The sequence below is a fragment of the Cebus imitator genome, unplaced genomic scaffold, assembly GCF_001604975.1.
Source record: "Cebus imitator isolate Cc_AM_T3 unplaced genomic scaffold, Cebus_imitator-1.0 Scaffold313, whole genome shotgun sequence".
NCBI lineage: Eukaryota > Metazoa > Chordata > Mammalia > Primates > Cebidae > Cebus > Cebus imitator.
Window position 1 is genome coordinate 2,138,928 of NW_016107628.1, and position 12,642 is coordinate 2,151,569.

A 12,642-nucleotide genomic window follows, 5' to 3' on the forward strand; every position below is an offset into this window, starting at 1 on the left:
TGGATCACAAGGTGAAAAGATCGAGACCATCCTGGTCAACATGGTGAAACCCCGTCTCTACTGAAAATACAAAAAATTAGCTGGGCATGGTGGCGCATGCCTGTAATCCCAGCTACTCAGGAGGCTGAGGCAGGAGAACTACCTGAACCCAGGAAGTGGAGGTTGCGGTGAGCTGAGATCATGCCATTGCACTCCAGCCTGGGTAACAAGAGCAAAACTCCGTCTCAAAAAAAAAAAATGCTGAATATAGGCCCCCAATGTCTTCTAGCTTCTAAGGTTTCTGCTGAAAGGTCTGCAGGTTGCCTTTGTAGGTGACCTGCTCCTCTTCTCTGGCTGCCATTAATGTTTTTTCTTTCACATTGACCTTAGATAATCTGATTATTACGTATCTTGGGGATGGTTGTCTTTTATAGTATCTTGCAGGGGTTCTCTGAACTTCTTGAATTTGAATGTTGATCTCTATAGTAAAGTTGAGAAAACTGTCATGGACAATATCCTCAAATATGTTATCAAGTTGTTTGCATTCTCAATCTCTCTCTCTCTCTCTCTCTCTCTTTCAGGGACATTAGTGAGTATAGATTTTGTCTCTTTACATAATCTTATATTACTCAGAGGTTTTGTTTATCCTTCTATATTATTTTTTCTTTCTTTTGTATGACTGAGTTAATTAGAAGAACTGGTTTTTGAGCTGTGAGATTCTTCCCTCATTATGGTCTATTATGCTTTTTATATTCCAATTGTATTATAAAACTATTTAGTGATTTTTTTAGCTCTATCAAATCAGTTTATTTCTTTCTTAAAATGGCAATTCTGTCTTTCAGTTATTGTATCATTTTACTGGATTCCTTAGATTCTTTGGATTGGGTTTCAACTTTCTTCTAAATCTCATGATTTTCATTACCATCCAGATTCTAAAATCCATGTTTCTTATCTCAGACATTGCAGTCTTGTTAGCAATCACTGTTGGGGAACTAGTATGTTGATCTGGAAGTAAGAAGACACTCCGGCTTTTAGAGCTGCCTGAGTTCTTCCACTGGTTCTTTCTCATCTATGCGGGCTGACTTTCCTTTAACCTTTAAAGTTGCTGTCCTTTGGATGGGGATTTTTGCTTTTATATTCTTTGATGCCCTCAAAGGTTTAGTTATGGTGTAAGTTTGGTTCAATCAGCTAGCTTTATTTCTTGATGATTTCAGGTGGGCATGGCTCAGCTCAGCACTCCTGGGCTATGTGCTCTAACCCTGAGGGCCTGGGACCAGGCCCAGAGCCTTGTTCTTTGGCCTCTTGAGATTCAGCCCCTGCTTCACCAGAGGGGCCAAGGTGTTCCCGGTTCACTAAAACAATACTCCCATGGTTGGGGTGGGGGTGCTGCCAGCAAAAGAGTAGTGGCAGTGGGGTCCCCTCTCACATGCATGTACTGGCAGCAGTGGGTATGGTGGGGTACAAACTCACATACATGCTGGTGGTGGCAGGGCAGCAGGGTAGCACATTCCATGCACCTGTACACCAGGAATGGTAGCGTGGCAGGGTACATGCACGCATGTGGGCTAGTGTAGACAGGGGAGCAGTGGTGAGGTCTTCATGCATGTGTGCACACCAGTGGTGGCAAATCAGCGAGGTCTGTGTGTGCATGCCAGCAAAGCAGTTGGGGTTGCTGCAAGCAGGTGCATACTGATGTGAGGCCAGCAGCAGAAGCTCTCTGGTGGTTTGTTGGGGTGAGCCAGTGAAAGAGCTATGGCAGTGGCCTCTGAGAATTGCCTCAGTTGAGCATCTGAAGCTGTGCTACAAGCAGATATGGACAGACAGGGATCCTGGGAGAGGCCAGCAGACATGGGGGTGATCAGATCAGGCTAGCCCCATTCAACTAGCAAGGTAGCCCTGTTCTGTCCAGGTCTGATAGTCAACAACGTGGTCAAAGCCACCTAGAGGAGCATGGCAAGCCTTGGGAAATGGATATTCCTAACCATGCTCCACTGTAGCTGCTCTCACACCAAACCCTCTGGCTTACACAGAAGCTGGAGTCCTGTCCCTGCCAACTCTGCAAGCAGCTCTCCCTGCCAACTCAAATGTCTGTGTGGATCACAGGGTCTCCTGCAGCTAGGATTCCAGAGGTTCATGGTGAGAGCGGATGACTTCATGCCTATTTAGCTCACCCTTTCCCTAGAAGCCACTGAGGACCAGGAACGAGTCCTAGTGTTTGGCAACCCTGTGTTGGGTTCACAGCTTCTTCCCCCCTTCAGCCCAGGGCCTGCATTCTCCCTCCATCCACTTTCAATGCCTTCTTTCCAATGATCTGCTCAAAGTATACTGCTCTTCTTGATGGTCTTATCTCTTGGTGGGAGAAGCTCTTCCTGGCTGCGTCTAGTCAAACATTTTGTCTCTCCTCCCAAAAATAAGTTTAATTGTATATACTTTTGGCTTTATTTCCATTTCCTGGGTGTCCTAGCATCATCTCTAGTGATCTCTCAGTATCTGCAGATCACAGGGTGACTATGGGTGCAGCAGAGTCACTTAGGGCCTTCTGGAGCCGAGGACATGAGCAGTGGAGGCAGAACCCAAGCTGGGTGAGTGGGCACAAGGAGACAAAGACCTTGCCAGATCTGGGAAGCCACCTCCTCCTCCAAAAAAAGTTATATCCATACATGGAATTCTATTCAGAAGTAAAAAGGAATGGTTACTAATACACTGAGTGGCATGAATTACTTACAACCATATGCCAAATTGAAGGCAAAAAAAGACAATATGAAGTATATATATTTATTTCCATCTTAATAAAATCATAGAAAATACACATTTATGCTTAAGTGGCATAAAGTATATCAGTATTTGCAAGAACGCCAGGTTGGTGGTGTGCTTGACTACAGACAGGTATGAGGGGTTATGAAATTTTACATCTTGATTGTGATTTTGTTTACATGAGCTTATAAAATTGTCAAAGTTAACGGAACTTTGTTTTATACACTTAAAAAGACTGAAATTTTACTGTAAATTATACATCAATAAAATTTATTTTAATATTTTTAAAGAAACAAAAACAATGAAAAGGAAACATTGACAGATTGGGGAAGCAAACACTGCAGCTTCTGGAGAGTGGACACCATCTCATTTTTTTATCCTCCACCAGTTTAGCGGCTGTATGTGCCTGTCTCAAATCGGTACCTAAAAAATATTAGTTGAATAGGTGAATGAAACCTAAAGGGACTAAAGTTTAGCTAAGGCTATCTCAGATGGCACACTCCTTTAGGAAATTTGTCTTCCATATACAGTGCAACAGTTGCCCTGACCCCACTCCAACCCTGAGGCCCAACTCTCTTGCTCCTCTTTCTTAAGCATTCTGTGACATATCTGCACCACTAATCATCAAGCATAACTTGCATACTCTCTCTCTATTTGTATTTGTAACTCTCTGTGTTTAGAAAATAAGCGTATCAAGGGGCAAGCCTGCACATTTCCTTGAAAGTTTAGGGAGAAAATGAGGGAGCTAAAGGAAAGTAGAATTTCTCTTCTAGGTATGAAGCATTTACACAAAAAGAGAAGTATCAATATTTCAAATGCCACAACAACATCGGGAAGGAATATAATGAGAAAAATTGCCAACATGACAGTTAATCCAACTTAGATATGGCGTTTTGTTTTGTGTTTCGCTGAGCACATCATATGCAAGAAAGGCACATTTATCATGATTCTTGCCTCCAAAAATCTTAAAAATGTGAGGAGAAAGACCCAAGTAGCTGCAACACAGGGTGGGAACTGTTGCATGCACGTAACAGTTGAAGTGTTCTCTGTGTTCAGTATGGGTCAAGGAAGATCGTTGGAGGAAATGGCATCAGAAATGGGCTCTGAAGGTTGAGTGCTATTAAAAACATGGAGATTCCAAGAAAGCCATTCTAAACTCTAACTTGGTTTATATTAACAAATGTTTATTGGGCAGAAAGAGAAACAATTTAAGTGGATAGTAGAAGGGATAGCATTACTGTGTTGTCTTAGGCTCTTGAGCTGCTGGGTTCTTATTACAATGGGGGAGTCGGGGGAAGAGTCTCATAGTATGTCCTGATATGAGCTGTGAAGGAACAGAAATGGGAGAAACCCTGAATAAGTTGGAGGTGATAACTGAAGATAAGGTGGTGTAGCCAATAGATAAAAGCAAAGAGAGATAAAAATGGAATGTGAAATAGGAAACTGGGAGGAGAGGAGGAAATACAAAAACTCACCAGTGCTTCTTAAACCGTAATACAAGGACTATTAGAATCACCAAGATCACCACCACTACTACCAAGGCAATCCAATTCATGGAAAAGTGGTGTCCTGCGTGAAAGATACATGGATGCCATTTTAAACTCGCTGCTGATCCTACTCCCTCTATTGATTGCCTTACTTAACCTGTGCATGGGATGAGTTGCATCAATTATCCTACTTCAGTCACTCTGTTCCCAAACTTACTCAAGGACGGATTCCTCACTTCCCCTTAAACCTATAGTATTGGTGTGCCCTTAGGTCCTACTCCTCTATTTTTAAATTACCCTATTCATTTCTTTCTACAATCCCTCACCTAAGTCTACTATCCTCAGAATTTCCTCTCCCCAACCCTCTAAGCTCAAGAACCACTACTCACACTTCCGATCTTCAATCTTACCCCAGTAGAGGATGATGTCCTGGCCTCCTAGGCTGCTGTGTCTCACTCGACAAGACAGGCTAGCAGCCTCCTCAGATGCCACATCCAGGGTCACCTGAAGGTACCATGTCCCATCAGCATTAGGAAGAATATCACTATATTCAGTGCCCAGTTGCTCCTCTTCATTTCGCATCCATGTCGCCCAAACAGGCTTTGGGTAGAAGCCGGAGACATGACAAACCAGCAATAGCCGGCCAGACCCAAGGCTGGGGCGACTGGACAGCCAGGCCTCTGGCCTCACTGCAGAGAGCAGAAAAAGTATTCTGATGAAGAAACTTACACACAGCTTACATCCACATCCACACATCCACATTAATATGCACAGTTATCTTTTTCCTGCTGCTAAGAAACTATCACCCAGCAAACCCTCTGTTCTTGTCTTCTTTTTTGTCCTAAGTTTGAAGGGTGGGAGGGTCAGAGGCAGGACTTGAACAGAAAAATCTTAGATGAAGGAGCTGAAACTACTGACCTTGCCTATGTAGATACATCTTCCCTGAGTCCAGGAGACCCAAGAGAAATCGGGGGCAGGTGCTTCTTAGGAGAGTATGTACTGTTTCCTTAATGCCTTCGTACTGATTCAGTAGATCACAGACACTTTGGGCCCAACTCCCACAGTCTGGAGATGGCACCCATGTTGTATTTTGGAAACTCAGTAAATCTGCTCCTTCGAAAGCTACCTGAAAAAAGCTTTTGGGGCTCTCTCCAGAATGCAGCTCACAGCCTGCATTCATCTGTACCTCGAAGGGATCTGGAGGAAGGGAGGAATGAGAAAAGTAGTTCAAACAAAAAAGTGAAAACAACAATAACAAAATCGAGGGCTGTATCAGGAAGTGAAGCAAGAAGGTTTTATATGGGTGTGAGAGTGAGCCAAAGACATATTTGATCAGAAACGAGAGAGAAAAATTGTTGGGGATAGGGAAGGGGGACAATAAGAGATAAATGCCTTGAATTAACAACAACAACAACAAAAAAGTGGCAGAGGAAGGTGTGGAAAAATGATAGGTGAGCCACATAATATAGGATATAGGGTGAAGGGGGAGCCCGTGTGAGGGAGGTGTGAGGATAGCAGTTCATGCATGAAGCATGAAATTAGTCAGAAGGGTTGTTGAACTGTGGACATAGATCTTTGAATAAAGTGAATGAGGGAAAAGATTTTATTTTAAGGAAGTCGAGCACAGAGTGGGACAACTGCGTACTTCTGGATCATAGTACACAGAGGAAGACCACAGGAGGAAGATAACAAAGCACAAGAAAAAAATATTCCAAAAGTAGCAAAAGCCTAGGAAATTTGAAGGAGTCAACATCTGGAATATTCCCTAAAAGGTTCATGTATGCAGAATTTTATGGTGGGATGGGATAATGGGAAATGGTCCAGAAATTAGGAGAGAATATTTCCCAGAAATAGAACATTCTGAAGAACTCCCATAATTTAGTTGATTGAACTTACATTCTACGGAATATTGACTAGCACGGGCTTGAATGTCCTGTATTAATCCAATGCTGTAGGCACGAAATAACACGTTTAGGTATAAGAACTCCTTATTGCTGAAGTTGCCCTTGGACCAGGTATGCAGAAAACTTATTGTGTTTGATTCATGATCCCAGCCATGAGTTTGCAACTCATCCAGCCATCCTGAGCCATGACATTGTGCCCAGGATTGGTTGGCAAATGATGCGGTCTGGATAACATGGAATGAGACGTGTTCCGGGGCTGCTCTTGGTGGAAGAAGGCCAAATTCTATAAGGAAAAAAAAAAAGAGAGGAAAGGAAAATGGAGAGGAAATGGAAAGTGAACCAGTTACCATGGAGAAATGTTAATGACTACTTTTGCTATAACACGTTCCTTACACAGAGCCCGATGCTCTGCCACCATCCTTCAAAACAGTAAACTGCACCGGGAGATAGGTATGCTCAGATGGCAAGCATTCTGGCATCTTCACTGATCCACCGTGGGAAAGCCCGCCACACTCTACCCAGACACATGTAACCCTGCAGCTGACAGAGATGTTCTTACCGTCTGCATTGTCACCACCTGGGAGGAGAACAGCTAGCAACAGAAACTGCAGAAACAGCATGTCATTTGCAGATGTTCCTTTCTCTCAGCAAAGCTGTTTGCTGATCTCTGTTCTTAGCAAACTTACCCCTCTATATATATATTCTGACTTCCTTCTACCAACAGACGATCTTCCCTACAAGCCACTAACAGCAGCTAAGAAAGTCTGCTTCCCTCCACCTTGGGCCTCCTACTCAGCCTCTCATTTCCTCACCTGCTCTGAACTGAAGTTATTCTCCTGTCTCAGGATTTCAGCTGCTCTCCCACTAAGCTCCTTCATATCTACTTTCTTTCCCCAACCACCTTAGACAAGGTGGTGTGTGGCATTGAAAAATCACTTCATCCCTCTGAAACTTGCATATCATTTGTAAGATAAAAAGGAGACACCGCATTCTTTTTCCAGTTCCTGTTTTAACAGATCACATTTCTTCCAGCTTCTCCCCTTAACTTTGCCTCCGCTCTCCATAGTGTCCCCTCTTCTTATCACTCCATTCTTTGTTTTCCCCTTCTGGATGTCCTCAAAGTTTTCTCTTTCCAATTTCACCCCTTTTTGATCCATCTTTCTTATTTCCTTATTCTCACTGATTCTTTTATAAATTTGAGATCTTGCTTTATCTTCCAGGATTTCCCTGTGCGGCTGTATAAACTACAATCTACTCTTTATTATCCTTAGAGATAAAATTGTAGTCATTCAGATTGCAAAGGTCCTTAACAAACATGAAGAAGTCCTTCTACTGCTCTTAATCTGTATAGTAACTCTAAAAAATTACACAGTACATGGTTGGTACCAGTGTCTTACTAGGCATATAAACATACAGAGATTAACACTGTAATCTCTTCTATCAAAGAGCTTTAAACTGCAGAAGACATTTAAACAAAAAATTAAAATGCATTGTGATTTTCATTTCAATGTGTAGAATACCAGATATAAATCTACTTAGAATTATATTCTCTAGAGAAGCATTTGACTGCCTAACCACCTGGGAAATTCATAATTTGAAGTCCTGGAAGAATAGTAGGCATTTCAACTGAGGACTAAATTCTATACTGTATGGAATTGTATAGGATTATGGTAGTCAGAACATGCAGCTTTTTCAAGAGGACTCATACATGGGGAGACCACAGAAATCTATATTTAAGTTAAATTTTGTGATCTGATCAAAATGCATTGTATATAAAGGGCAGCATTTGTCAATATTTGATTTAAATAATTTATATGAAGTATTCAGTGATTCGTCAGTGACCCTGGCTGGTTAATATGTGTAAATACATGAACACACAATCTTTCTGAGATCCAGGAAGTATATTTATTATTATACTGTTTCTTAAATCACATTAATTATTCACTGAATGTATTGGAGCAGACACTTAAAATGTGGGCATGAATTTGTGCTGCACACAGTGGCTCATGCCTGTAATCTCAGCACTTTGGGAGACCAAGCTGGGAAGACCACTTGAGCCCAGGGGTTTGAGACCAGCCTGGGCAACAAAGTGAGACCTCGTCTCGACAAAAATTAAAAAGTTAGCTGAATGTGGTGGCATGCATGTATAGTCCCAGCTACATGGGAGACAGAGAGGTAGGAGGATCTTTTGAGCCCTGAAGGTCAAGGCTGCAGTGAGCCATGTTCATGCCACTGTGTTCCAGCCTGGGTAACAGATCAAGACCCTGTTTCAAAAAGAAAAATCCCATATGTAACATTGTTTCTTTTTCAGATTTATTTTTATTCTACGTATTTACTGTGTAAACAAGATGCTTTGATATATATATGATTTCTTACTTAGATTTGTCCATGTTAACAGTAAGGCTGGAAGTCATTCTCAATGAGCTCTTCCTATCATGGCCACAAATATTTGGCAATTTCTATGGGCTACAAAATCTTTAAGAGCAATACCCAGTTCAAGCCCTACCCTAATCATTCATAAGCACCAGGTGCCATCTTTGTCCATCTTGTGCTATTAATGGCAAATACTTGGTTTGTGATTTTAGAAAACAATAGCAGATACCATACTATGTGTTTATCACATTTTTCCCCCATGGACCTACAGGAAATATGCAAACCTATTTCCTAATGGTTGGGTTAAGGTCATGGACTGGGTTCCGGGCAATGGAATGTGTGGTGCTGGAAGCATAGGCCAGCTCCAATCCTGACCAGTGAAAATATCACATCTGATCATCTTGCCCTGCAGTATCAGCTTGGTGGTCAAATTTCCAAATGGCAAGGCTATGAGATGAAGAAGAGCAGCCTGATCTACATGCAGTTTACCTATATGAGAAATAAATCTCGTTGTGTTAAGCCTCCAGGTTCTAAAGTTTATGTGTAACTGCAACATAACCTACCTATATTGGATAATATTATAAAAACCCAGTAAGTATCATCCTTTTTGCCCTCTTGAATTCAGAATAAAACAAGATGAAAATAACACAAGATAGATGGATCTAGTGGTCAATCTTGACTTCTGATAATGCCACTAGATAATTTGCTTTAAGTGTGTAATCCAAGTGATCTTGTTCATACCGGGCCCTAAACGGAGTAGCCTTCTCACTGTTATGGACTGAAAGTTTGCAAACCCTCCCAAAGAAAAAAACTTCACATGTTGAAGCCCTAACTCTCAGTGTGATTATATCTGGCGATGTAGCATCTAAGAAGTAATGTCAATCTCATGTCTATAGGATAGGGCGCTGATCTAATAGGGTTGGTGTCCTTATAAGAAGAGGCACTGGAGTGCTCTTCCAATTTCCTTCTGTCTCTGCCTGTGTGTGTGTGTGTGTGCGTGTGTGTGTGTGTGTGCGTGTGCGCGTGCACGTGTATGTATGTCTGTGTCCATATAACATGGAAAGGCCGTGTGAGCACACAGTGAGAAGGCAGTTGTCTGTACAAACCAGGAAGAGAGCCCTCACTAGAAATTGAGTCTTCCAGATGGAGATTGTGAACTTCTAGCCTCTAGAGCTGTGAGAAAATAACTTCCTGTTGTTTAAGCCACCCAGGTTATTGCTTTGTGTTAGAGCAGTCCAGGAAAACTAATACACTACTTAGTTTAGGCAATCCTGAAAAAACCCTAAGTTTCCGCATCTGAGCGGCTATTCCCGTGAGAGCTAGGGCCTGGAGGAGAGCAAGACTGAGCCATCGGGGAGCAACCTGCCCACAGAGGTAAAGGGCAGGAGGAGGTGCTGACATAAACGTGCCCAGTTTCCCTCCTGAATTTATCAGTGAGATAAATCACTCTGTTTTCAGAGGAAAGATTCAGGGGTGAGGCAAGAAACAAAGTATTTAGGGGAAATTCCCCCTCATGGAACCTAGAGGAGTAAGTACCACCCCCACCTTTGTCATGGCAATACCCATCCAAATAGACACCTAGAAACGTGTCTTCTCTAGAAGCTTCCCTCTCTTTTGCTCCCCACAGTCACCGCATCATTTCTCTCCACCCACCTGGTGTTTCCTCTCTGACCTGACTGATATGCAGTCCTGCCTTCATCATGTGGGACACTTGATGAGAAATCACGGCCACAGTCCCAGCCTGTGTGCCACAGTGCATGATGCTACACACAGCACTCTGCCCCAGAGTTGCCACGAGAAATGTGATCCTGAGAACATCTATCTCATGCCTAAAATAGTCCAATTGCTTTCATGAAAAATAATCCAGACTCCTAAGTATGACAGTTTTATACACAAGAGTTTACATATATCAATCCCCAAAAAGGAAGGGTGGAGGAAGTGTAAGAAGGAAAACTGGCAGACTCTTCATACTGGTGAATACTTATAAATATAGATGCAAGAATCTGAAATTGATATAAAATGCAATGGGGAGAAGAGTAAGTGGTTATTAAGCTCTCTGAGCACACAAAATCCTAAAAGAATAATCTGAAGTGGGTGGGACACCCTGTGATTAGAACCCCGCCTGAACAGAGGGGCTGGGCTGTTCTGAAGGAGCCCAGTACTTTTCCTGTCACCAGCCTTCCTCAACTTCCCTTTTCTTGTCCTTTTGCTCAGACCAGAAATGTGGCTGTGTTTGCCTTTGCCTGGGCTCTTCTTGCCTGTCACTTCCCTAAGACCACTCCAGTGGATGACTTTTGCACCCCAAGAGAGAGAGCGTTCCTCAGAACTCTGAAGTCATGTCCCCACCCAACACAGTCTCACACTGCTCTGTCGTCCCCTTCCCCTCCAGCACAAACCTTGCCCTCTGACTACTTCCCTACTAGAGAAACCCCACAAGCCTTCCACAACCACATGACTCTTAGAAAGCCTTTCATTTCCTCCTCAACTCTTATTCAAATGATTCACTCTCTCTTTCTGGCCTCCAAGCATATTTCCTGTGGCTAGCCTATATCCTCCACCTACTTCCACCTTCAACAGCAAAATGGTCTCAGTCTGAGAGCTATGAAAACTCCTAAGTGGACCACTTACTAGAACCACCAATCCCCCACTGTAAAATGACAAAATTGGAAAAAATTGATATTTTCTAATTCCATTTCAACTTTATTATTCTTTGACTTGGCCGGTGCTTCTGTTCATTTCTGTTTACATAGAATTTTCTTTCTCTTCTCTGCTTCTTTGTCTTAATGTCATACTTTTCTGTGATCTCATACTGCTTTCTACTTACTTTTGTTTGAATTCCCTGGGTCTCCTCTCTATCTTATCACCAATTCTACCCTAAACTCCCTACCCATTCATTCTAAGCAGTGCCCTCACTAAATTTTAAATCCTAAAGTATTGCCTTTCACCTGATTCTTAGATTTCTGTGTGTAAATCTATGAACCACAGACAAAGCATTAATATCTCAAGAGAAAAGACAAGAAACAAATAAATTACAAAACACATAGATATACCGGGTAAGGTATACTTTTAAAAATTATTTATACTTGCCTACATTAAACTCAAGATAAGAAAATCTGCAAGAAACAAAAAAGTAAGAAATTAAAAACTAGATAGGAAAATAGAAGCTAACAGTTGAGCTTCGCAAGACATTGACAAGAGTTAGTTCCTGAGGGCTTTGACTACAGCATACACATAGGTCATGAAATCATGTTGAGACCATCAAATAAGAGTGCAAGTTGAAGGAGAAATCTTCTACTGTATCCTCAGTAAAGCTGGCCCGGGGAAAAAAAACTGAACCAAAAGACAAGAAGGAATCTTGTGGTCGCCTTACGCTCTGGCTAATTTTTTTTTCTTTCTGTCCTCACAAAAATTTGTAATCACAGGTTTGCTCTCACATGGGTTTAGAGATTAAAAGTATTCTATTGTCTTGTAATGCCCAATCCAAGAAATTAACAATAAAAAATGATTCCAAGCTTGTAGTAGTACTATATCACTCAGAAGCACACAAAACTGATTTCTGGCACTCTATCACTCCAAAGTGAACACAAAAATAGTCAACACAATCAACACAGTCTTCTTTTTTGTGATATAGGCAGTCTGTGTTTTGTCCAGTTTCAAAATGCACAAATTTTAGTCAGCAAGGTTTTAGTTAACTAACACAAATTTCCCAAAAACAAATTAGAAATTTGTGGCACAAATTTCAGTTGTCACAGTATATTAACTCTTAGTAACTGCATGAAGTATAAACTACCACTAGGTCTTTAGTCCATGAATCACCATGGAAACAACAAACCCACATTATAATCAGTGGCCAATTGCTTTACATATGTCAAAGTTTGTCAGTTTTACTACTGTTCTGTGCAAAATCACCAAAACGTATAAGCATGTAGTCTTGTGGTTTCACTGTATCCCAGTAATAAACCCACACAACATCTGACATGAATGAATGATAGAAAGAGGAAATTAGACAACAAAGATGAATGTGTAAAGAAGAAAAGGGCCAATGCTAGAAGCAAGATTTGAATTAAATATAAAAGAAGCTATAGAGCAAATAGCTGACCATGGGAATGTGAGAATGCCACTGTTTGAGACTATAGAGGTGAAGC

General features: G+C 41.7%; 1 protein-coding gene across 2 annotated transcripts; it reads right to left on the reverse strand.

Moving 5' to 3' along the window:
* Positions 1-2,740: 2,740 nt before the first annotated feature.
* CD1C (CD1c molecule) lies at positions 2,741-7,366 on the reverse strand. 2 transcript variants are annotated; one of them, XM_017503702.2, is made up of 6 exons: positions 6,684-7,366; positions 6,117-6,407; positions 5,139-5,417; positions 4,631-4,909; positions 4,209-4,302; positions 2,741-4,057 (listed from the first exon to the last, which is right to left on the reverse strand). In XM_017503702.2, the coding sequence occupies exons 1-6, from the start codon at positions 6,742-6,744 to the stop codon at positions 4,036-4,038; spliced, it is 1,026 nt and encodes a 341-aa protein (XP_017359191.1). In that variant the 5' UTR covers positions 6,745-7,366; the 3' UTR covers positions 2,741-4,035. The 2 variants fall into 2 exon arrangements, with proteins under 2 accessions (XP_017359191.1, XP_017359190.1); XM_017503701.2 differs by having other exon boundaries at positions 2,741-3,156; positions 6,684-7,151.
* Positions 7,367-12,642: the final 5,276 nt, after the last annotated feature.

Coding starts and splice junctions, on each gene's coding strand:
- CD1C (XM_017503701.2), bottom strand. CDS start 6,744: ATGCTGTTTCTGCAGTTTCTGTTGCTAGCTGTTCTCCTCCCAGGTGGT. Junction 6,408..6,683: donor AGGTGGTGACAATGCAGACG/GTAAGAACATCT, acceptor TTTTCCTTATAG/AATTTGGCCTTCTTCCACCA. Junction 5,418..6,116: donor TAGTCAATATTCCGTAGAAT/GTAAGTTCAATC, acceptor CCCTTCCTCCAG/ATCCCTTCGAGGTACAGATG.